A 25,925-nucleotide genomic window follows, 5' to 3' on the forward strand; every position below is an offset into this window, starting at 1 on the left:
GGAGCACCAAGAGAGGCAAAGGGAACCGGGCCACAATGAGGTAAACAGAGAACCAAGAGAGGCAGAGGGGTCTGGGAAACCATAAAGGGCAGGGGAATCAGCAGCACCAAGAAAGGCAGAGGGAAGTGGAGCATGGAAAGTGGCAAAAGGATCTAGAGCACCAAGAATGGTAGAGGGATCTGGTGCACCAATAGATGTAGAGGGATCTAGGCCACCAAGATATAAAAAGGAACCAGATTTAAAAAGAGTCAAAGGGTTCGTGAGAACCAAAAAAACATGTAGCACTAAGAGAGGAGATGGATCTGGAGCACCAACAAAGGCGGAGGGATCTGAAGTACAAAAAAGGCAAACATCTGGAGCACCAAGAAACTAAGTAGCACTAAGAGAGCCAGGGGGAATATATAAAACTGAGAGGGGCAAAGGGGATTGGCCACCAAGCAGAGAATGTGGGAGAGGTTGAGGAATCTGTGAAACCACAAGGGGCAGAAGAATCTAAAGCATCAAGGAAGGCAGGGGGATCTTCAGCATGAAGAGAGACAAAAAATGAAATTGGGACAACCAAAAAGATAGAGGGACACCAAAACAGGCAAAGGAATTTGGGCTATCAAGAGAACAAGAATTGTATCACTAAGAGAGGCAGAGAGATATGTATCACCAAGAGAGGCAAAGGGGAGTGGTCTACCATCAGGGTAGAGGGAGGTAGCGAACCAAGGAAGACAGAGGGGTCTAGAGCACATGGAAAGGCAGAAGGATCTGGAACATGAAACCTGGAAAAATAATCTAGAGTGCCAAGAATGATTGAAGGATCTAAGTCACCAATAGAGATAGAAGGATCAGGGACACTAAGGTGGGCAGAGGGAGGTAGGGAACCAAGAGAGGCAAAAGGATCTGGGAAACCAAAAGGCACAGAGGGATCTGGAGCACCAAGAGAGGCAAAGGGAACAGGGCCATTGTGAGGGAAATAGTGAACCAAGAGAGGCAAAAGGGTCTGGTAAAGGTCTGGGAAACCAGAAGGGAAAGGGGGGTCTGGAGCACCAATGGCACTTTTCCACTGCAAGTACCGGCTCGGCTCTACTCGGCCCTGCTTGGCCCGGTTTGCTTTTCCACTGCTGGTACCGCATGGTACGGTGTTGGAACGGTTCGGTACGGTACGGTATGGTTTGCTTTTCCACTAAAGTAGTACTAAAGTTAAGTGGGTGGGATAACAACGGGGTGGGTGGGATTCTCTGACCAATCAGTGGCTAGTAGTGACTGCATGCAAAGGATTGTGGGATATGGTACCGGGTATGGTACCTCTTGGAACCACAATCGAGGTGGTACTGTTTTTGAGAGCCGTACCGTTCGGTTCCATGCAGTGGAAAAGCGCAGCCGTACCATACCATACCAAACCGTTCCTACACCATACCATGCGGTACCAGCAGTGGAAAAGCACAAAAGCGAGCCGAACCATTCGGTTCCATGCAGTGGAAAAGCGCCACAAGTGAGGCAGAGGAGCATAGAGCATGAAAAGTGGAAAAAGCATCTAGAGCAAAAAGAATAGTAGAGGGATCTGGAGCACCAATGGATGTAGAGGGATCTGGGACACTAAGATAGGCAAAATAAATCTGGGAGACAAAAAACAGGCAGAGGGATCATGAGAACCAAAAATATCAAAGAGATCTGTAGCACTGAGAGAGGGAAGGGATCTGGAGTACAAAAAAAGGCAAAAAGATTTTGAGCACCAAGAAAACAAAGAGATCTGTGGCACTAAAAGAGGCAGAGGGATATGGAATGCCAAGAGGAGCAAAGGGAATAAGGCCACCAAGCAGAGAACCAATAGAGGCAGAGGGGTCTGTGGAACCAGAAGGGGCAGAAGGATCTGGAGCACCAAGAAAGGCAGGGGAGTCTGAGGCATAAGGAGAGGAAAAAGGATCTAGAGCACCAAAAATGACAGAGGGATCTGAGACGCCAAGACAGGCAAAGGAATTTGGGCTATAAAGAAAGGTGGAGAGATTTTGAGCACCAAGAAAACAAAGAGATCTGCGACTCTAAGAGACAAGGAATCTGGAGAACCAAGATGGGGGAGTGATCGGGACCATCAAAAGAGGCAAAGGGATATGGGGTATAAAAAAGACAAAAAGCTTTTCAGCAACAAGAAAATGCGCATTGTATAACTATGGAGCACCAAGAGGGGCAAAGGGACTTGGCTACCAAGAGGGGCAAAGGGGACTTGGCTACCAAGAGGGTCAAAGGCGACTTGGCTACCAAGAGGGTAGAGGGAGGTAGAGAACCAAGGGAGCAGAGGAACTATAGCACATGGAAAGGCAGAAGGATCTAAGGCACCAATAGAGTTAGAAGGATCAGGGACACCAAAGTGGGCAGAGGGAAGTAAGCAACCAAGAGAGGCAGAAGGGTCTGGGAAACCAGAAAATTCTGAGGGATCTGGGCACCTAAAAACAAAGAGCTCTAAAGCACTAGGTCAAAGGATCCTGAGCACCATGACTGGCAAAAGAGTCCGAGACACTAACTGAGGCCGAGGGATCTTGGAAACCATGATGGACGGAATGATCAGAGCTGCCAGTGAAGGCAGAGGGATGTAAGTGATAAAACTGATGAGAGGTGTCACACTCTGGTATTGGGGTCACACACAGAGGAATCTGGTAATAGGCGGGTCACACACAGAGGAATCTGGTAATAGGCGGGTCACACACAGAGGAATATGGTAATAGGCGGGTCACACACAGAGGAATATGGTAATAGGGGGGTCACACTCAGGGGAATCTGGTATTGGGGTCACACACAGGAATATGGTATCGGAGATCACACATGTAGAGGAATCTGGTATTGGGGTCACACACAGAGGAATCTGGTATTGGGGTCACACACAGAGGAATCTGGTATTGGGGTCACACACAGAGGAATCTGGTAATAGGGGGTCACAGTCAGGGGAATCTGGTATTGGGGTCACACACAGAGGAATCTGGTATTGGGGTCACACACAGGGGAATCTGGTAATAGGGGGTCACACACAGAGGAATCTGGTATTGGGGTCACACACAGAGGAATCTGGTATTGGGGTTACACTCAGGGGAATCTGGTATTGGGGTCACACTCAGGGGAATCTGGTATTGGGGTCACACACAGAGGAATCTGGTATTGGGGTCACACACAGAGGAATCTGGTATTGGGGTCACACACAGAGGAATCTGGTAATAGGGGGTCACACTCAGGGGAATCTGGTATTGGGGTCACACTCAGAGGAATGTGGTATTGGGGTCACACACAGAGGAATCTGGTATTGGGGTCACACACAGAGGAATCTGGTATTGGGGTCACACACAGGGGAATCTGGTAATAGGGGGTTACACTCAGGGGAATCTGGTATTGGGGTCACACACAGAGGAATCTGGTATTGGGGTCACACTCAGGGGAATCTGGTATTGGGGTCACACTCAGGGGAATCTGGTATTGGGGTCACACTCAGGGGAATCTGGTATTGGGGTCACACTCAGGGGAATCTGGTATTGGGGTCACACACAGGAATATGATATCGGAGATCACACATGTAGAGGAATCTGGTATTGGGGTCACACACACAGTGGTGAGGAGGAGGATGATGTGGAGGGGGATGGTGATGATGAGGAGAAGGATGATAACGAGGAGGGGGATGGTAATAATAAGGAGAAGGATGGACAAGGAGCTGGATGATGATGATGAGGAGAAGGATGATGATGAGGGGGATGATGATGAGGGGGAGGAGGATGATCATGATGGGCAGGGGAATGATGAAGAGGGGGATGGTGATGCTGAGGAGGGGAGTTGGTGATGATGAGGAGGGGGATGATAATAAGGAGGAGGGTTGTGATGATGATGATGAGGAGGAGGATAGTGATGATGAGGAGGGGGATAGTGATGGTGAGAAGGATGATGATGGTGAGGAGAAGGATGATGATGAGAAGGGGGATGATGATGAGTAGGGGGATGGTGATGATGCAGAGGGGGATAGTGATGGTGAGGAGGGGGGTTGATGATGATGATGATGAGAAGGGGGATGATGATGATGCAGAGGGGGATGGTGATGATGAGGAAGTGGTTGATGATGAGGAGAAGTGGAGTAATGGGGAGGATGAGGATGATGAGAAGGGGGATGAGGATGAGGAGGAGAAGGGGGATGATGAGGAAGGGGATGATGATGATAAGGGGGATGAGGATGAGGTTGATGAGGAAAGGGGTGAGGAGGAGAAGGGGGATGATAAGGAGGAGAAGGGGGATGATAAGGAGGAGGAGGGGGATGATAAGGAGGAGGAGGAGGGGGCTGTGACCCCCCTGCACACACTGAGCTCTCCTCTCCTCTCCTCCAGTTATACTTCCTCCTCCCAGTCAGCTGTGTGTCTGTCAGGCTTCGCTCGCAATAAAGTTATTCCAGGGAAAAAAAAACCAGCACCGGGCAGACAGGAGGCGGTGAGGCCGGTGCAGTGACAGACAGAGGCGGGAGCGGAGCGGCCACATCCAGCTCACTGCGGGTCCGTCTGACTGAATGAGAGAGACGGCCAACCTCAGCCCCATCCAGGAGGGAAGCCGCCAGTCTGCACACCCCGCCATGGACGGATTCGCCGGCAGCCTGGGTGAGTGAGAGAGCCGTGCTCCCCGCCCGTCCTCATACCATGTATGCTAATAATGGGACCCCCACTTACCTCTGCTGAGGACTGACCGCCTGTCCTGACCCCCTGCATACCGGTGCTGTTCTATCCCCATGTGTGGAGGGTCGGTGTCCTGTGTGGTGAGACCTACAGATGAGACTCCCAGGATTTACATTCATGTCTGCTGTGTTTATGTATTGTGGTCTCTTCCAGTCACACAGTATATGGGGGCTCCCGTCCTATACACACACACAGTATATTGGGGCTCCCAACCTTTACACCTACACAGTATATAGGGGCTCCAACCCTATACAAACACAGTATATAGGGGCTCCAACCCTATACAAACACAGTATATAGGGGCTCCAACCCTATACAAACACAGTATATAGGGGCTCCCACCCTATACACACACACAGTATATAGGGGCTCCCACCCTATACACACACACAGTATATAGGGGCTCCCACCCTATACACAATATATAGGGGCTCCCACCCTATACACAGTATATAGGGGCTCCCACCCTATACACACACACAGTATATAGGGGCTCCCACCCTATACACACACACAGTATATAGGGGCTCCCACCCTATACACAATATATAGGGGCTCCCACCCTACACACACACACAATATATAGGGGCTCCCACCCTATACACAGTATATAGGGGCTCCCACCCTATACACACACACACAGTATATAGGGGCTCCCACCCTACACACACACACAGTATATAGGGGCTCCCACCCTATACACAGTATATAGGGGCTCCCACCCTATACACACACACACAGTATATAGGGGCCCCCACCCTATACACACACAGTATATGGGGGCCCCCACCCTATACACACACAGTATATAGGGGCTCCCACCCTATATATATATATATATATATATATACACACACAGTATATGGGGGCTCCCACCCTATACAAACACAGTATATGGGGGCTCCCACCCTATACAAACACAGTATATGGGGGCTCCCACCCTATACACACACAGTATATGGGGGCTCCCACCCTATACACACAGTATATAGGGGCTCCCACCCAATATACACACACAGTATATGGGGGCTCCCACCCAATATACACACACAGTATATAGGGGCTCCCACCCTATATATATATACACACACAGTATATAGGGGCTCCCACCCTATACACACACACAGTATATAGGGGCTCCCACCCTATACACACACACAGTATATAGGGGCTCCCACCCTATACACACACACAGTATATAGGGGCTCCCACCCTATACACAGTATATAGGGGCTCCAACCCTACACACACACAGTATATAGGGGCTCCAACCCTACACACACACACAATATATAGGGGCTCCCACCCTACACACACACAATATATAGGGGCTCCCACCCTACACACACACACAGTATATAGGGGCTCCCACCCTATACACAGTATATAGGGGCTCCCACCCTATACACACACACACAGTATATAGGGGCCCCACCCTATACACACACAGTATATGGGGGCCCCCACCCTATACACACACAGTATATAGGGGCTCCCACCCTATATATATATACACACACAGTATATGGGGGCTCCCACCCTATACAAACACAGTATATGGGGGCTCCCACCCTATACAAACACAGTATATGGGGGCTCCCACCCTATACAAACACAGTATATGGGGGCTCCCACCCTATACACACACAGTATATGGGGGCTCCCACCCTATACACACAGTATATAGGGGCTCCCACCCAATATACACACACAGTATATGGGGGCTCCCACCCAATATACACACACACAGTATATGGGGGCTCCCACCCAATATACACACACACAGCATATAGGGGCTCCCACCCAATATACACACACAGTATATGGGGGCTCCCACCCTATACAAACACAGTATATGGGGGCTCCCATACACACATATTACACACAGTATATTCACAAATAAATCCTATCCATGGCCAGCAGCATTCCATGTCATTGCAGTGCAGGATGATTCCAGTCTGTGTGCAGCCTGACAGCCTGGATAATGCATCCACACCTATCTATGGCTGTATTATGTGCAGAGCTCTGTGTCTGTGCTTATAGGATTTGTGCATTGCCATAGGTTTTATCTACCTGTTCCTCAAAAAAAAAAAAAAAAAAAAAAATATATATATATATATATATATATATATATATCTCAGATTCATACACCAATCCAAAACCGGTATCGAGGGGACTGAGCTCCAATAAAAGGCTGTTGCTTGGTCTTCTCTCCCCTGAAATATTGATGATTGGCTCTATACCTGTTTTTTGATTTGTATGAATATATCTTTATGGGTGAGCACCCCAGTACTTACCTCACACACAGATTGTGGTGGTTAAAAATAAATCCATAAATAAATATATATAGATGGAAATATGTGTATATAAAGTACATTATTTTTTTTTCTTGGTGGATAGGCGGCAGTCCGCTGCAACAGCAGTGTTATTACCCTTTTTGCTTGATGTCTCTATTGAACCAAGACAACTTCTCTTATTTGGTTATTCATTAAAAAACTGTTAGTCACATATATATATATATATATATATATATACATGCATGCGTACATGCATCTTTTTTTTTTTTTCCTAATGTTATGTACAAATAGCAAAGTAGCTACTGGGATCTTAACATTCAGCAGCACCTAAAGCATTTGTCTGTTTCCTTCTATATTTTATACCCACCGGTAAGATAATCCTGATAGTTACATAGCTGTGAGCACATATCATATGTAATGTGTAAGGGCCAATTCACATTAGGAACTGCATGGAGCCTTCCTGTGCGATTCACATGCAGTTCTGTGCAGTGCAATTTCAGGAATTGCTGTTGCAAATGACAGCAGCAAGAATCCAATTCCTGCAGCTGTTTTTCACCTTTAGGCCCCTTTTCGTACAGGCTTTCCAATAAGGTCCGTCTGTCAGTTTTTCAGGTGGACCTGATCGGATGCTCCATGCAGCCCTATGGAGCAGCGGATGTCAGCGGAGACATCTTCGCTGCTATCCAATCCAATCCGGTGTAGCGTGAGAATTACCTACCCCGTGAGAATTACCTACCCCTCGTCACTTCCGGCCAGGAACAGCTGAGCAGCGCAGCAGTGCGCATGCTCACAGGGCCAGATACCTAAAGGGACGACAGAGGAGCTGACTAGTGCGCATGCGCACTACTATGGAAATAGGACGGTGTACCGTTGAAAAAACCTACCCACGCGGCGGTTAAATAAAACAGCGGGGTTGCAATACGAATCATCTCCGCTCATGTGGCTGTCACTTCCCTGCTCTCGTCAAGTAAATATAAAAGCGGCTGGCGTCTCCGTGATTTATGTTTACATACACCCGCCGCCGCTTTTATATTTACTTGCCGAGAGCAGGGAAGTGACAGCCACAGGAGCGGAGATGATTCGTATTGCAGCCCAGTTGTTTTAATGTAACGGCTGCATTCCATACAGTGCCGTGAACCGGAAGTGACGAGGGGTAGGTTTTTCTCACGGGTAGGTAATTCTCACGGAACACCGGTCTGTGAAATCCGGACGGATGGAGACCCTACATCCGTCTGGAGGATCGGATTAAAACAGACACGCGGTCCGTTATCATCCGATCTCCCCATAGAGGAGAGCGGGGACCTGGCAGCTCTGTCTCTGCACACAGAGCGAAGATGGAGCTGTCATCCACCTGCTCAGCGGGGATCGGCGGATCGATCCTCACTGAGCAAAGCGGAGTCCGTCGGGTGCACCGCCCGTGTGAAAAGGGCCTTAAATGACAGGTTGGCAGTGGCCGCAGCGATCTGTTGCTGTTCAGACGTGACGCTCACGGGTAGAAAAAACAGCTGCAGGAATCGGAAAGTTCCTGTCACTGTAATTTGCTTTGGCGCTTGTCACCTGTGCAAATGTAGCCTAATGCCCCATACACACGTGCAGATTATCTGCAGACTTTTGTCTGCAGACTTACCAAAACCATATAATATGAGGTCAAACCTAAACACTTTCAATTTGTATGCAATCCGGCAGGCCCTTGCACTACATAGAAAAGGTAAGTCTGCAGACAAAAGTCTGCAGATAATCTGCACGTGTGTATGGGGCATTAGGCTCGGTTCACACTTGTGCTATGCGGGAACCAGCGTGATTCAGGTGCGGGTTCCCGCATCGCATCTCACTTGCAGGTAGTTCAAACTTGCTCTCTGCGAACCGCTGCGATTGTCAGTGAAACATTAGAGACACCCCCAGATCAGATCGCAGTACAAACTGGGAAATGATACAGGAATTCGATCTGAATTCCAGTGCGAACCAAAAAAAAGGGTCCTGAACCATTTTGGCTTGAATGCAATGTGAATTCAGCCATACAAACTGTTGCAGTGCATGGGCAGATAAGCGTATTTGGCTCCATAAACTGAGACGCGTGCACAAATGCACATTTTTCCAGCATTCCTATAAGGGTCTATGGGGGCAGAAACACAAGATTTTGCTCCAAAGAAGCTCATGTACTTTTCCAAGCTTCACACAACAGAGACTACACAATGGAGGAGATATTGAAGCTCTATTCACAATCGAGCAATCGGAATCACAGATGAAATTGCCACGGTTCTGCACGCAATTCAAAATCGCAGAAAATTGCGGGATGCTTGTGCGATGCCATTACTTCTCAATGGCACTCCAATCGCAGTGCGATTTTTGGCCGCGATTGTCGCTTGACAAATCGCGGGGTGCCTATCACCCAAAAGAAGTTTTGGAACTTCTTTTGGGTGGCAGGCTTCCCACGACATTGGCTGTGCGATTTCCTGCTATTCAGGTGACAGTCGCTGCAAAATTGCGCCACCGTTTGTTGCCATTGAGAATTAATTGCATTGTACAAGTGTTCTGCAATTTCGATTCATGAACAGAATTGCGGTGATTCTGGACGCTCAGGAGTGAATGGAGGGTGAGACACCTGTTACCCAAATTAAGTTTCGGAACTTCTTTTGGGCAACAGGTGTCCTGTGATTTGGATGACAATCGGAGCAATTATGGGAGTGCTATTGAGAAATAATTGTATCACACGAGTGTCCCTCAATTTCAAATTGCGTGTAGAATCGCGGTGGTTCCGCCCACGATTCAGGTCGCTCTAGTGTGAATGAAGCCTAAAACTGGAGCACGCAGAATCTGGTTGCACCAATCGGCTTCTATTGGTTATCAGATTCTAATGGGATCCTTTGTCACCCTTCAGGGCACTCAGATGTGGGGGCTCAATCATTGGACACTTTGTCAGGTTCAGAGTATGAGAAGGGAGTTTTGTTTACACCACTGGATGATTAATGAATCCCCGGAACAATGGAGTATTGGCTGAAATAGAACTTTTTGTGTTATCTGATGCAAATTGGTAACATGGGGGGAGATTACCTAAAACCGGAAAGTGCAAAGCCTGGTGCAGCTCTGCATGGAAACCAATCAGCTTCCAGGTTTTATTGTCAATGCATAAATGATCCAACTGAAGTTAGAAGCTGATTGGCTACCATGCACAGCTGCTCCCAGTTTTAGTAAATGAATCCCATAGTATTTAAGTAAAGGTGGGATAATCCGTGAAATGTTTCCTTTGTGGTTTGGTGTAGCCATAGATACATAGGAGGAGATTTAGGCCCCTTTCACACAGGCGGACCGTTCAGATCCGCCTGTCCGTTTTTTTGGCGGATCTGAACGGTCCCCCCCATGCATCCCTATGGGGCATCGGATGTCAGCGGAGGCATGTCCGCTGACATCCGACCCATCAAATCTGGACGGATGGAAACCCTATTTTCCATCCGTCCAGCGGATCGGATCAGATGGGATCTGGTGAGAACGGACTGACGGTCCGTTGACATCCGATTTCCCCCATAGAGATGCATGGGGAACTGTCAGCTGTGTCTCCACACACAGCGCGGAGACACAGCTGTCCTCCTGCTGCTCAGCGGGGGATCGGCGGCTCAATCCCCCGCTGAGAAAAACCTGGAAGCTGATTGGTTTCTGTGTGGAGCTGCACCTAATTTTGCGTACTCCAGTTTTAGTAAATCCCCCCCCCCCCCCCTAGTCGATGAGTGGTGAGACGTCTCCTGTGTGCGCTGTGATCTTCCTTCTGGTTTGGCCAACACATGGATGCAGCGTATTCACGTTTTTAGAGCTTTGAATTCTCTTCTTTGTATAACATAACATGGAGAGATTGTCTTTTAGTTGCAGCTGAATGAGGATCCCTTGTTGCAGCACCCATGCACAGGGCAAATGCTGTAATCGGTTCTTGAATTGCCTTTGTCAGGTTTTTTTTTTTTTTTTTTATGGGACCTTTTATTACCGGCTTTATGCATGTTTTCTTCTTCTGTAAATAGTAAAATGCTGCTGAGGGCAGACAATCTGGCTGGAATTTTTGGGAAGTGCAGAGCTATTGAGGGCAAATCTGTGAAATCTTCCTTAGGGTGTAATTGTCCTCATTGCATTACACTGCATTCTATTTTCTGAGCTGCCAGGCTTCAGGGTTTTTTTTCCCCCTGATCCTAGGATGCCTTGTATCCAGCTCAGACTATGCTTACCATGCATTTATCGTGTATGATGTCATAGATGCAGGTATAGATTCCCATCAGTGTGTGAAATTCATAAAGAGTGATGTAGATACTCATTAGAAATGTGTCTCATGGTAGTGCAACAAATAGAACAATTGGAACAGATTCATGAATGTGCGGGTAAGGGGTATATATTGTCCCACAGATACAACACTACTTACATGTGCAGCACAATTTATTCCACCATGGAAGAGGTCTTATTTACCTCTTCTTCCCCTTTCACCCATATGGTGGTATTTCTTCAAGATGTTGGCTGCCTTCCCTGGGGGCACCCATGCGGGCTCGCTTCCAAGTCCCGCTGCTGCATCTATTGACACAGACAGCAGTACTTGGCCCGCTCTTGTGTCACTGGATTTGATAGCCATTGGCTCTCACTGCTGTCAATCAATCTGTCCAGTGAGGAGAGACAGCGGCTGGAGCTGCTGCGCTCTTGCAAATCATCGGATCGGGCTCCAGTAAGAAAAAGGGGGGGGGGGGGTCTGCTGGGAGCTGCAGAACAGATGATTTTTCACCTTAATGCATTAAGGTGAAAAACTTTGAGGCTTTACAACCACTTTAAGAAATTGGCCTGAAAGCATTTGGTGTGAACAAGCCCTTAAAGTGCAACTCTAGGCAAAACTTTTTTGTTTTTGGATAGAGTTGAGAGAGAGAGAGAGAGTAGAACACCGGTCAGCTTTTTATTGCTGTCCGTTTCCCGTATATAGAGGGGAAATCTTCCAATGGGGACACTTGCTCTGGTGATACCCCAGGATTCCTTCACTTTGGAGGGATTTTCTCTAAATTTCTGTTTTGGCTATAGGATAGGAAGTGAAGGGAGATCTCCCCAATGGGACACATTTGACCAAAAAAAAAAAAAAATGGACGTTACTCCTATCCAATATGAAAAGAAAAAGTGTTGCCTTTAGTTATGCCTCGTACACACGCAATGATTGTTGGCTGTGAATTTTCGGCCAAAGTCCGATCGGCCGATTGTCGGCTTGTTAGTATGATGCTTCCGACAACCGACTCCGACTTTTCGGCCGAACAAAATCTGGTGTGCAGACTATAAAATTTTTGTTGGCCGTCAACAGAACGGCCGATTTTCTGTCGGTCAGTACAGATTTTGGCAGACAAAAATCTGATGAGCAAGACTGGGCATGCTCAGAGAAGAAAAAACACACTGAAAGTCAACCAGCACATGACATCACTTCTGAAGTTGAGACAAATTGAATGGTTGGTACAAGGCTATGCCGAACCAGCCCAAAATCCCTTCCCCACTGAATTCATGAAAGAAACAACTATAGGTGTCCCTGGGGAATTTGAGTGGAAGGGCTGGAGATGGTAAGTGTAGTAATGAAAGGTATAGAAAAGAATATATAAAATTTCAACATTTATTGATTTATATTAAAATTCAACAAAATACAAAAAATAACATATTTAGACAAAATATCTAAATGTCTAAATGTTATTTTTTGTATTTTGTTGAATTTTAATATAAATCAATAAATGTTGAAATTTTATATATTCTTTTCTATACCTTTCATTACTACACTTACCATCTCCAGCCCTTCCACTCAAATTCCCCAGGGACACCTATAGTTGTTTCTTTCATCACTTCTGAAGTTGGTTGTTGTTGGCCGAGAAAATTTGTGTGCAGTCTAGAGCACATTCCAACCAACACAACAACACTGGACAAAAGACGGCCGATCGGTCGGCCGATAATCATTGCGTGTGTACGGGGCTTTAGACTCCATGCACACTGGGCTTAAAAAACAACAGTTCTCCTGGCAGAAAAAAAAAAAACGCTCATACAGAGAATTTTTTGTACAGCGTTTAGATGCGTTTAAGACTGGTTTGAGTTTTTTTTTCTGCCGGTAAGCTTCAATCAGGAACGCAAACCAGAAGGGTTTTTTTTTTTTTTTTTTTTCCTGCCTCTAAACGTTGAGCTCAAAATATGCCTGTAATCGTCCTAATGGGCTTGGACACATAGGATAACATTGAGCTGCATCTACAGGCAGAATGCACAATTCCCTATAGTAGCAGCCATTTCTAAGCCAGTGTGCATGGAGCCTAAGTAAGAATGCATATGTATTTAGACTTTATGTACTTATCCCCGAGTTAGCATTAAGCAAAATATCATGTACAGGACGAAACCCACCAGCAATGGGCGGTCTAGAGGCGCAGGTTGCAGCATGTTTGTGCTTTACATCTTTGTACTAAAGGGTAACTCCACTTTCATTGGAACAAAATGGTGAATAAAATATAGTGTATACAGTTGACACAAGTCATATTGTAATTGAATGTTATTAAAAATGATCTTTTTTAATCTGCAGCCACTGTAAATTTCTGTAAAATGCAATATGGCTACCTGTAGGCGGGGTAGTGTACAGCATGCCCAGCAGAACTGTCCTGTCCTGCTTGTATGATTGGCTCACTGATTTTCCCAGAAGTCTGCACTAAGACCGTTCAGATCCGCCTGTCCGTTTTTTTTGGAGGATCTGAACGGATGCCCCATGCATTTCTATGGGGCATCGGATGTCGGCAGAGACATGTCCGCTGACATCTGATCCGTCAAATCTGGACGGATGGAAACCCTATTTTCCATCCGTCCAGCGGATCAGATCGGATGAGAACGGAACAGACGGTCCGTTCTCATCCGATTCCCCATAGAGCACAGCGGGGACCTGACAGCTGTCTCCGCACACATCGGTGGATCGATTCCCTCGCTGAGAAAAACGGAGTCCGCTGACGGACCGCCAGGTGTAAAAGGGGCCTAAGTCAGGTTTTAGGCATCTCCTGCAAAAAAAAAAACTAATTTTTGGGGAGATGCTCCAAAAGGGAAATTGCATCTAAAGGAATGCAGACCCTACCCCTTTACTCAGTGGACCCTTTCAGGTGCAGCAGCTGATTGATAATTATGCGTCCTGAATGTGGTACAAGGCTTCTGACTACATCCACACAACCAGAAATGGGTCACAGATACTGGTTTGCATCGCCCGTAGTATGTTTGTCTTTCCTGTTTTATTGTGATTATGTTTTTGAGTTTTAAGTAATTAAGGCAGATTTTATAATAGACTGTTACCCTATAACATAATTATTGTTTATGATAAGTACCTACATGTTGCACAATGCTATTAGAATACATGTAGCCATTCAATTACATTACAGCTTCACCAGAACAGGAAGTTATAAGACACATTTTGCAGATGTTTACATGGTGCATCCCCAACCTTTCATCTGTTATAACTGACATAAACCTAACAAAGCCCCCGCCTTTTCAGTTAAAGCTGAAATCTGGACTGTTTTTTTCCTGTAATATATGAAAAGTTATATTCTCACTTGTCTGGCACATGTTCACTTTTTTTATTTTTTTTTTTATTTTATAGAGATGAGCAGCAACCGAGTAATCCCAAGATGAAAGTTTATTGATCATATCTCAGTCCTCTTGTATTTCTTTTTAGTACGATCTTTGGCTGCTATTCCTTTGACCACTGGTTATATACAATCCCCTCTGACCACTGGTCATATACAATCCCCTCTGTAGTACCTAGGTACAGCGAGTAGCAATTTTATTATGACTCCATTCGCTGTTGTTGGTGGAGCTGGGAGTCTCAGGCTCCCGGTGTGACCCACTCACTTAGGCTTTCAATAGATGGATCATTTATTTTCATTCAGCCAGCGGGGAAAAAAAAATTAACTAATTCCTCTATCCACACAGTCAGACTGGGTTCAAGCTAGTGCCGGACGTGTGTCCTGAGTTTCCTGGGGAATGGCAGCGCATTCATTTGAATGGGCTGCTGTCCTGTCTAAAATGCACAAGAGGTGCATGCACCTTTTTAAAAAAAGCAGCCCCAGGGAAACTGCATGGTCTTTTTGACCATGCGGTTTCCGCACCCGTGATTGCGCTGTGGGCTGAGATGCGTGGGAGTGCTGTTCAGAATGAATGCCAACCCAACGCCTCTTGCAAGACCAGTGCAATTCGGCTGCAGGTGGTTGTGGGTGCCGAAATCTGTGATCCTGGAAGGCACGGCCCGCACTAGTGTGAACCAATTTTTAAGGCGGATAGAGGAATCTTCTCCACTGAGACATTGTATTCTGAAAGTAGCGCCTCTCCGCTGTCAGAATACACTGATCAGCAGTTGCAGCTCATTGGCTGTGGCTACTGATTGTGAAAACTTTTCCAGTAAGTCCATTTGACCGAATCGTTAAAGCGTTTTCTATCGAATGGGAGCAGCCACATATGGACCAAAATTTGTCTGGTCTCTGCTAAACTGGTGGAATTTCAATCTATCTTTGGTCCGCTTTACAATTCATCAATAATTGACAGGCCTTGAGACTCATGGACCCCCTCACCATGCCCTAACTGTTTAGCGATAGGCCAGGAGACTTGGTATATGCTGATCTGTTTTAGTAACCAAAATATGTATAACCCTATTAGGCCAGTTAATCCAGGCACCTCTGCTAAGCAGTATAGCCAGATCATGCAGATGAACTTTCACTGCAGTTGGGTAGTACCATTGTCAGCAAGTATAGATTTGTGTCATACACTTAGGCTGCCCATACATTATACAGTTTATCTTTTACAATTTTCCTTTAGATTTACCAAAACCATATAATATGTAGGGGTGCACCGATCCGACTTTTTTTGTCCTGATACCGATATCGGGCATTGTGTGTATCTGCCGATACCGATATCGGTACCGATATGAAGCCGCTGCTTCATGTGTATGGCTCCTCCCATTTACAGGCGGAGTCCATCTGATATCACTCCGCCTGTGAGCCGGACCTATAGAGGAAGAAGCGGCTCCCATCCCATACTACTACTACACCAAGTAAGGGATGGCTGAGCTGGGACTCAGCAAAACCGGATCAGCCGCGGATCGGTTAATTTTACCGATCCCCGATCCAGCTATTGTGTCAGTATCGGCGCTGATATCTGATCCTAATATCAGATCGGTGCATCCCTAATAATATGAGGTCAAACCTAAACACTTTCAATTTGTATGCAATCAGGCAGGCCCTTGCACTACATAATTGAAGGTAAATCAAGGAAATTAAATAAAAGTATATTGTGTGGCCACTGGCCAGTGTTATACCTGTTGTTTTTAAATATACATTTAGGGCCTATTCACACCTGAGGTGGGACTCCTACAACTGTGTGTTGCAGTATGTGGCCTTAATGCAGCATATTACATCACACTGCATGGGAGTTGGTGGTGCGTTGCATCCAAATGATGAATGTCCGTTTTCACCTGCCTTGTGGTATGTTGCCAGCCCTTTCAAATGTATAGGTTGTCCATGCAACACGTTATTGCTCATTTGTCAGTGCAGCACAAAAGTTTAAATGCACGTTTTTATTAGTTGGTTTATTTTGTATCTGTTTGGCTTTCACCTCTAAGAAAACTGAGTGTTTGTTTTTTTTTTCGTTTGAAAAGTGTTAATTTTTGATTAGCCTTGTGTACTATTTTACATGTGGAACGTGTAAAATGAAGGCTAGGTTTACATTTGGGGGGTTGCAGGAACATGCACAAAATTGCACGCTTTCCTGCAAAGCACTTTTGCAAACCTGCTGCGGTGTCACTAATTCTTAATGATCCCCCCCCCCCCCCCCACACATCTTGCTTGCAGGCAAAGTACCATGCATTTTGAAGTGGTGCAATTTTTTAAAAGGGTCATGCACTCTAGTGCGTGTTTCGTCCACAGTGCAGCCCATTGAAATGAACGGGCTACCATAAACACAATGTGCAAGGACGTGCACTCTTGTTGCACCTGCATGGATGTAAATGAACCTTAAAGGCCCATTCACACTAGAAGAAATTTTGGTTACGCATTTACTAGTGCATGCACTTGCCACTTATTTTTTTGTTATGAAGCTCCATCATTTTTATATGTTGATCTGTGCTTATAAAAATACACGTTAACTGAATTGGGCTCTTGACAACACTAATTAATGTAAAGCATGTATGGGCTAACTTGTGCTAAAATGAATGCACCTGACAGACAAAGTCTTTTTTTGGATTTCACTTCCTAGTTTTTATGCTCCCGTCTTATATCTTTAGCCCTCAAATTTATGAAGAAAGTTGTGCAAATAGTTTTAACTGTCAGCACGAAGTGATAAAATCTAGAACTGGTAGATGTCGCCATAGTCATCTTGCTCACATGTTTCCAGCTTTAGCAAACCTTTTATAGCCTGGCATGAGCAGTGCAATAAGGTTTATCAAGTCTTGTCAGTCTGTTCAACTGTTTTAGGCCTTGGATATAGGGCATAGGTATATATAATATACCACTGAACTTTTGTCCTGTTGACCTGACATTTTTCCACATCTGTTCAGCCACTTATTTGAGTCGCATATCAGCGGCACACTGCTTAGCCTAAAGAGGGACACTGATATCTTTATTACTGTTTAAAGTGAATAAGTGGCCTTCCTAAGCATATGGCTTGTACAGCTTTGTAGTATAGTTGGCACATCCATGATCCAGATGCTTCTACAAGCTTCCTGATCTGTTGATGAACACACTAGGACTCTAAAAAATGGGGTGTTCTGGTCTGCCTCATTCTGTCTTCTGCTTTTTGCCTGTCTTTCTACAGTGTTTGGCCATTTTTTTTTCTATTTTAGCTTAATGTGCACCTGAACTCAAAAGTGAAGATTTGTTATAGGGAACACCTAGAAATAGGAATGCACTAAAATTTCAGACACCTAGATCCCTCCACAAGAGTACCGGTCAAACAAAAAAAACAAACCTTTTTTTTTTGTATAAAAATATCGGCCGATACCGATATGCATTGTCCAAAATATCGGTCGATCTCTAATGTCAATGCTTGCCTCCAAACCCCTGCAAATAACACCTAGAAAAAATGCTTGAAAACAATATGCTCAGGTGTGAATGGAGCTAAACACCTTTCACCTCCATTATGCTTCACATCTCAGCATTAACCCATTCATCTCTATCCTCCCACTTTGTGACCTGTACATTAACCACTCTAAGACCGGAGGATTTGGCTGCTCAATGACCAGGCCCTATTTTGCGATTTGGTACTGCGTGGGCATGCGACGATGTACCCAAACTAAATTGATGTTTTTTTTTTCCCCACAAACAGAGCTTTCTTTTGGTGGTATTTGATCACTTGTGCGATTTTTGCGGGACTGCGACATTGCGGCGGAAAGATCGGACCCCTAGCTGACATTTTTGACACTTTTGGGGTTACCAGTGACATTACTACAGTAATCAGTGCTACTGCCACACGCACTAGCTTCCCAGCTGATGAGCGAGGGTGGGAGCGCACCTCCGGCGGCATGTGATCGCCCCCTAGCTCCTCCCAGGCGAGGGCCGTACATGTTTGGGACTTTGCCTGGGAGAGCCTGACTGCCGCTGTACAACTGGCAAGTGGTTAATGAATCTAGTAAACCATTCCCAAATTCCATATTTAACCCCCTCAGTACCGGCATGTTTAATTTTTCAAAAATAGTGGGAAAAAATTAGATCACCTTGGGTTGTGTACTTTCCAAAAAAAGTTAAATTCTGAGGTTTTTATTCATTTTTTTTTTTTTTTTTTTTTACAGAAAGTAAGGTCAACAGTTTATTTTAAATCCTACCCCCGCCCGCCAAAAAAAAAAAAAAAAAAATCAGTGATTATTGAATATCGCCAAAACAAAGCGTTATCTGTCCCAAAAAAAAATGATCTAAAACTTTGGTAAAGTGTTGCAAAACAGAGTTATTTTCAGTTAAACTATCACAGCTCTAGAAACTGAAAGATGGGCTGGTAATGAAGGGGTATTACAGGCTCATACACAAATGGTTAAAAAATAAATTCACAGGTGGTCCGCTCTCATCCAATTCCCCATAGAGATCAGCAGGGCTCTGACACCTCCCTCTCCGCACACAGTGCGGAGATGGAGCTGTCATCCACCGGCTCAGCGGGGATGGGCGCATCGATCGCCGCTGAGCAGAGCACGGTCCGCAACGGAATGCGGACTGTGTGAAAGGGGCCTTAGAGGAATGGATTTGCTAAAACTGGAGAGTTCAAAATCTGGTGCAGCTCTGCATAGAAACCAAGCAGCTTTCATGTTTGGGTTTTATTTATTTTTTTGTCAAAGCTCAATTAAACAAGCTGAAGTCAGAAGATGATTGGCTACCGTGCACAGCTGCACCTGATTTTGTGCTCTCCAGTGAAAGTCAACTTCATAGACCTGTATTGTGAGTAGGAGCACTTAGTGTATAAAACTCATAAATTTTATTTTTGATGTTCATGTTTGTCCCTGTGTATGTTTTAGTTCAGTCTGTTATATTTTCATTGATCCTGTTAGTCCCTCCTCTTCCTTGTTGTAAACTGACCCCGCCAAACGTGGAAGCAGATCCGTGCTTGTGTGGTCAGTCTGCACCTCTGAGCCTACTGCACGGAGGTCAGGATGCCATGCCGAAAAAGGGTGCCCCTGTATCTCCTGCAGTCAGCCCTGCCTAGCTGGACCCTGCTTGTCAAATTGCAGAAAAGGGTTCAGCCTGCTGGAACATAGTGTACATACTTTCCCATACTGTTTTGTGTCCGTGACTTAGAAAACTGTCCACCTGCTTCAGAAACCAACCTGTCCCCTGCTGTTTGAAGGAGGGCACGAAAGAAAGCTGTGTGACCCTATGAACTAGCAACTTTTTTTTTTTTTTTGCTATAAATGTAAATGTTTTCATGGTTACTAAATGTTTACTGTAAGCTCAGTTTTTGTTCCTGGCTCTTTGGCAGTAATGGTTGTGCTCTTTTAGACCTGTTTCTTATGGAGTGGTCAATATTGAGTCCATTATGTCGGTCATAAGCTTCTGTTTCCTCTTATTGCTTGATATTGATTGCTGGGCCTTGTAAACAATAAAACCTTTAAATAGCTCCTCATGTCTTTTGTTGATTTAGTTATGTTGATTCATCTTATTATGGTTTTGTGTTTATTTTTTATACTTGGCGTCCATTTCATGTATTGCTGTAATTAACAGTTGCTGATATTAATCAAAAAATGCTTATGGTTCTAAACTTATAGCTCAAATGTGATCTACAACTAGTGCTGAATGCACAATACCCTGAATGTTGTCCTGGGACATGCTGGATGATTGCAAGGTATGTGTATAAATACTATATGTATATGTATATGTGTGTGTGTGTGTGTGTGTGTATATATATATATATATATATATATATATATATATATATATATATATATATATATATATATATATATATATATATATATATATATATATATATATATATATATATATATGTGTATGTGTGTGTGTATATATGTATATATATATATATATATATATATATATATATATATATATATATATATATATAATGTGTGTGTGTGTGTCAGGTACTTCTATTGAGCCGTCAGTTTACGCAGCACTTTACATTGTACATTCACATCAGTCCCTACCCTCAAGGAGCTTACAATCGAAGGCCCCCTACCTGACATTCATACATACACCTACCAGGCCAATTTATACAGGAGCCAATAAACCTACCAGCACGTCTTTGGAGTGTGGGAGGAAACCGGAGTACATGGAGGAAACCCACGCAGGCACAGGGAGAATGTGCAAACTCCAGGCAGGTAGTGTCGTGGTTGGGATTCAAACCAGCGACCCTTTTGCTGCTAGGCGAAAGTGCTAATCACTACACCACTGTGGCCCCATATATATATATATATATATATAATAAGCAGTATTGTCAATTATCTAAACTACACTTAAATCCTATCGAAACTCGGGAACAAAAATTGGATATGATGCAGCTTACTAGTTCGAGCTGCATTTGTTTTTTTCTTATCACCTTAAGATGCTGGCAGTAACACACTTCCTGTCCCAGGCTGACCACACTCTTACTATATTGTGTCCATTGAAGAGCATGGTTGTCTCGTTGTCAACCTTGGCTGCTTTCCTGATTTAGACATTTAAAAACAAAAGCAAAAAAATCAAAACCTAAACATCAACATAGCAACCAATCTGGTCCTTTCACATGGGGTTTTCTGCTCAGCGGACTCCATTTTGCTCAGCGGATTACAGGTTCCTCCTTGCTCACTGTGCTGAGACGAACTTGTAAGAGCCCCGCTCTCCTCTATAGGAGATCAGGTGAAAACGGACCTCCTGTACGTGTGTTTTTTTTTTTATTTTTATCCCATCCGATCCTCCAGACGGATGGAAAATAGGGTTTTCGTCTGTCTGGATTTCACGGACAGGATCGGATAGCAGCGGGTTTCAGTGGAGATGTAACCGCTGACATCTGCTTCTCCATAGGGATGCATGGAGCATCCAATCAGGTCCACCTAAAAAACTGACAGGCGGACCTGATCGGAAAGCCAGTGTGAAAGGACCCTTCCTTGGCTTCTTTGGTTAAGCTTTGAAAATGAAAGATAGAAGCTGAGTGTAGATATTTTGATGCTATATATCTTTTTTTTTTTTTTTTAAATGGAAGTTTTAACAACAATTTTTAAAGTGGTTGCACGTTACAGTTCATAACATCATAGGACTGAATGTTCAAGCATGTAAAACATGGAAAAACGTATTTAAAAATTACACTGTACCTTCTTTTTAGAAAAAAGGTGTGGATGTAGCCCAAGGTGATTGTGTCCCTTTTACTTTTAAAGCCTATGTGTAACTAAAAAGAAAAACGGCACAAGGGACATAACTCAGTCCATAGGATGTGTCCCTTCTGCTGATTTTTCTTCTGTTTAGTAGAGATCTTCCTCCACATGACCCCCATGCTGTAATCTTCCGGTGCGGTGTGGGTTATTACAACTAAGGTTCTGTCATCAAGAGAACCCAAACTATGCCAGCCCTTTCCACCCAGCACCTCCATTCATAGAACCGTACTACAGATTCTGTGAATGAAATCTGATGGAAGACAGGCAGATGATTTTATAGAATGCTTTCCTTTTCATAGAAGCTGTAGTACAGCTTCTAGGAAAGGAGCAGCTGGACAGAAATAGCAAGCATAGTCGGGGACTCTTGATGAGGGAGCATGTGACAGCCCCCTAATTGTATTAAAGCCCACGCACCGGAATAATACGGCGGTGGGGAAGCATGGACAGAGGAGGATTTCTTCTAACAGAAAAGGAATCGAGACAAAGGACACATCCTTCTAAAGTTATGCCCCTTGTGCTGATTCTGCAGGGTTTTTTTTTTTTTTTTAGCTACAGATCGATTTTAATGTGCCCCTTTTAACATTAGTTGTACATACAACCAGACTATATATAGGTTTGTGGTAAACAAGCTTATACTTCCCATTAGTGACCTTGTTGCTATTGGATGTCTATGGTGCACCTCCACTGATCCCTGATAATATGCAGGCCGATGAGCTTCGATTTCACTTCATGCCTCCCCTCTGTAGTTTTCTGCAGTGTACTAACTTGCATCCAGTTTTTAATGCACCTCTGTAAGTGCTTAGATGGAGGTATCCTGTGCAAAAGTAGATACTACCTAATGGACATATTTCAGTGAATATTTCATGTCTTTACTGATAGAAGCTGTTATATAATATGCTTTGTAAGACTTGATAAAAGCAATGTTGATTTGTGTTTGCTATTATAGGTTAGCTTTTCCTAGTCGATCAGCATAGCACAAATTATCTGTATATCATCCTAGATTCACAAATGTTTAAATATGAGCTTTGGGCTGATACGAGAGATTGTTTAATCCAGTTATGTATTCCTTAACCACTTAAAGCGGAGTTCCACCCAAAAGTGGAACTTCTGCTTTAGGGAGTCCTGACCCCCTGACATGCCACATTTGGCATGTCATTTTTTTGGGGGGGGAGCGGGTACCTAGTTTTGACATGTACCCGCTCCCACTTCCGCTTGGGGCGCCGTGGCGCCCTGAACGGAAGTTCTCCTCTCCCCCTCCCTCCCTGCAATCTTCTGGGACACGTCAGAGGTCCCAGAAGATTGCCGGCCAATCACGGCGCGCAGCGCGACTCATGCATGCGCAGTGGGTACCCGGCTGTGAAGCCACAAACTGTCACAGCCGGGTGCCCACAGCGGTGATGCCGGCGCCGAGGGAGAGGATCGAGGCTTCGGGCGGCCGCATCGCTGGACCGTTGGACAGGTGAGTAAATGGCTGGAACTCCGCTTTAACTATCGAATGACATTTTTAAATAGTGCTGCAGTTTTCAGTTGCAGCACCGGCTTTTACAGTGGTGGTCCTTTTCAGTGGTTGTGGCAGATGTGGTGTTTGGTGATGCTGAAAAATCTGTTCTTAGGCTTCCAATCTCAATACAGTGCTGTATAAGGGTGTTCTGTAGCACCCGCTAACACCTGCGCTCCTACATTGTAGTCACATTCAATGCTTTAAATGGTTCTTCTTTGACATAATACGAATTGCGTGAAAGCGGAAATGGCTGATGAAAACCATTGCATACTTTTTAAATGTTTTTGTTGTTTTAAAGAAATATTCTATACATTTTACACATTGTTGCATTGATTCAGCTTGGATCAATGTAACTATGTATATACCATACTTGGCTGATCCCCATGGAAGCTGGAAATCCTCTGTACCGTGTTTCCCCGAAAATAGGACCGTGTCTTGTATTAATTTTGGCTACAAAAAGCACACTAGGGCTTATTTTCAGGAGATGTCTTATTTATTTACGGTATGTATAAGGACAATCTTAAAGTGGTCGTAACCCTAAAAAAAAATATATATATATATATATCTCCTGATCCTAGCATGATAGACAGCACAGTCCTTGTGTTGTGTCATTTACCCCTCTCTAGGTTTTAAAAAAAAAAAAAAAAAAAAAAAAACCTGGAAGAAAACAATAAAATATTTTATAAAAAGGTTTTGTGTCCCCTGTCTTCTTTTCTCCTCTTCCCCTGTCAGCTCAGGAGTCAGCATTATAACATTCTGTAATCTCAAAAATAAACCTTGGTTAAAATCATTAAAAAATTATGCAATCTGTTTTGTAAAAGATTATATAATGTCCAGTGAGTCTCCATTTGTAACTTTATTGTGTAATTAAGGTATTTTCCTCAATAAAGTTACAAACACACGCTGCACATTATATAATCTTTTTACAAAATGGATTACATGTTTTTTACAGGGATTTTAACTAGGGCTTATTTTCGGGGTAGGGCTTGTATTGCAGCCATCCTCAAAAAATCACGCTAGGTCTTATTTTCAGGGAAACAGGGCAGTAGACACAACTATTCCAGTGCTCTCCACTTCCACGTCTAGCGGCTGCCTTGCTTCATTCTGAACACAGGAGGTTGGTCGCTTGGCACAGGCGCCATTCTGAAAATGCAAAGCATTTTCTGAATGAATGCAGAGTGTTCTCTGATTGAACAAGGTAGAGAGGTGGGGCGATGATGTCATGCCCTCTACTTTGTCCAATCCGATTGCTTTACAATAATTCAGGAAGTGCAAAGCATTCTCTAAATGGTTTGATTGGTTCCCTTATGTCCATACAATACTCCAGTTAACTTTTCTCTACTCCCCAGAGGGGTAGGCATCTTTTAGTTCGGGTCACATAGCAGTCATTGCCTGCCTAGTTATTTCTCTGTTTTATCATTAATGTGTACTAATGTGATGAAACAAACACATCTCTTGTGTTAATGGCTTTCACCTGCAGAACACTAGACTGAGAGTCCCAGGGATTGTGGTATATGTAGTTTCTTCACAGAGCGGGAGATTTACTAAAACTGGAGCACTCAGAATCTGGTGCAGCTGTGCATGGCAGTCAATCAGCTTCTAACTTCAGCTTGTTCAATTAAAGTGTTACTATACCTAGGAGCCTGCATTTACTATATGTGGTCTCCCACAGTACACAGAACATGGAAATGCTGTTATTTTAGTAAAAATATAAACTACTAAATACCTTTCCTCAGCAACAATATATAGCAGTCTTGTGGCTTCTTTCATTGTCTGTCAGAGCACTGGTTAAATCTAGTAGGAGTTTTCATTCTATTCTGACTGTCCTATGAGGCTGCATGACCCCCTGACCCTCTGTCTGGACAGTGCTGATTGGCCTTGTGCTGATCACATGCACGCTCCCCCCCCAAAAAAAAACTCCCTAGCAATACACCAAACTGAGCATGTGCAGAGTGCCTCCTAGGGCTCTGTTCTATTAGCAGATGGATTGGGGGACAGTAAAAGGAGAGGATCAGAGAAGACAGGATCAAACAGCCTTTTTACACAATGCGGAAGATTAAAGCAGAGTTCCACCCAAAAGTGGAACTTCCGCTCTTTTTCTTCCGCCCCCCCCCCCCCCCTCCGGTGCCACATTTGGCACCTTTTCAGGGTGGAGGGGGAACGGGTACCTGTTTTTGACAGGTACCCTCCCCCACTTCTGGGACACGGCGCCGTGACCGTCCATCCCGGAAGTTTGTCCCCCTCCTCCTTCCCCTGCCACCGAGCCAAAAGAAATTTGCAGCGTGCTTCGCGCATGCGCAGTAGGGACCCGGCCGCGAAGCCTGAAGGCTTCACTGCCAGGCTCCCTTACTGGCAATGGCGGCGGCAGCACCCGAGAGCCGATGGAAACATCAGCTGTGGTGCTGGACTCCAGGACAGGTAAGTGTCCTAATGTTAAAAGTCAGCAGCTACAGTATGTGTACAGTGTGTGTAGCTGCTGACTTTTAATTTTTGGAGGGGAAGGCAGAACTCCGCTTTAAGGCTCCATTCACACCTGTAATAGGGTATAGCCACAAATACAGGGGCTAACTATAGCGCTTGCTGTAGGTAAGTTTGAGGTTAGAAAAGGT

General features: G+C 44.7%; 1 protein-coding gene across 4 annotated transcripts in view; it reads left to right on the forward strand.

Moving 5' to 3' along the window:
• Positions 1-4,391: 4,391 nt before the first annotated feature.
• The window catches only part of EML4 (EMAP like 4), a 351,241-nt gene continuing 329,707 nt past the window's right edge, over positions 4,392-25,925 (forward strand). For 2 of the 4 annotated variants that reach the window (XM_082252333.1, XM_082252336.1), the window contains exon 1: positions 4,392-4,604. In XM_082252333.1, the coding sequence (XP_082108459.1) occupies positions 4,517-4,604 (88 nt within the window). In that variant the 5' untranslated portion in view covers positions 4,392-4,516. The remainder of the gene's footprint in view (positions 4,605-25,925) is intronic. The other 2 variants (XM_082252331.1, XM_082252335.1) reach the window with 1 other exon arrangement.

Source organism: Pelophylax lessonae (assembly GCF_965119305.1).
Source record: "Pelophylax lessonae genome assembly, chromosome: 3".
Taxonomy (NCBI): Eukaryota; Metazoa; Chordata; class Amphibia; order Anura; family Ranidae; genus Pelophylax; species Pelophylax lessonae.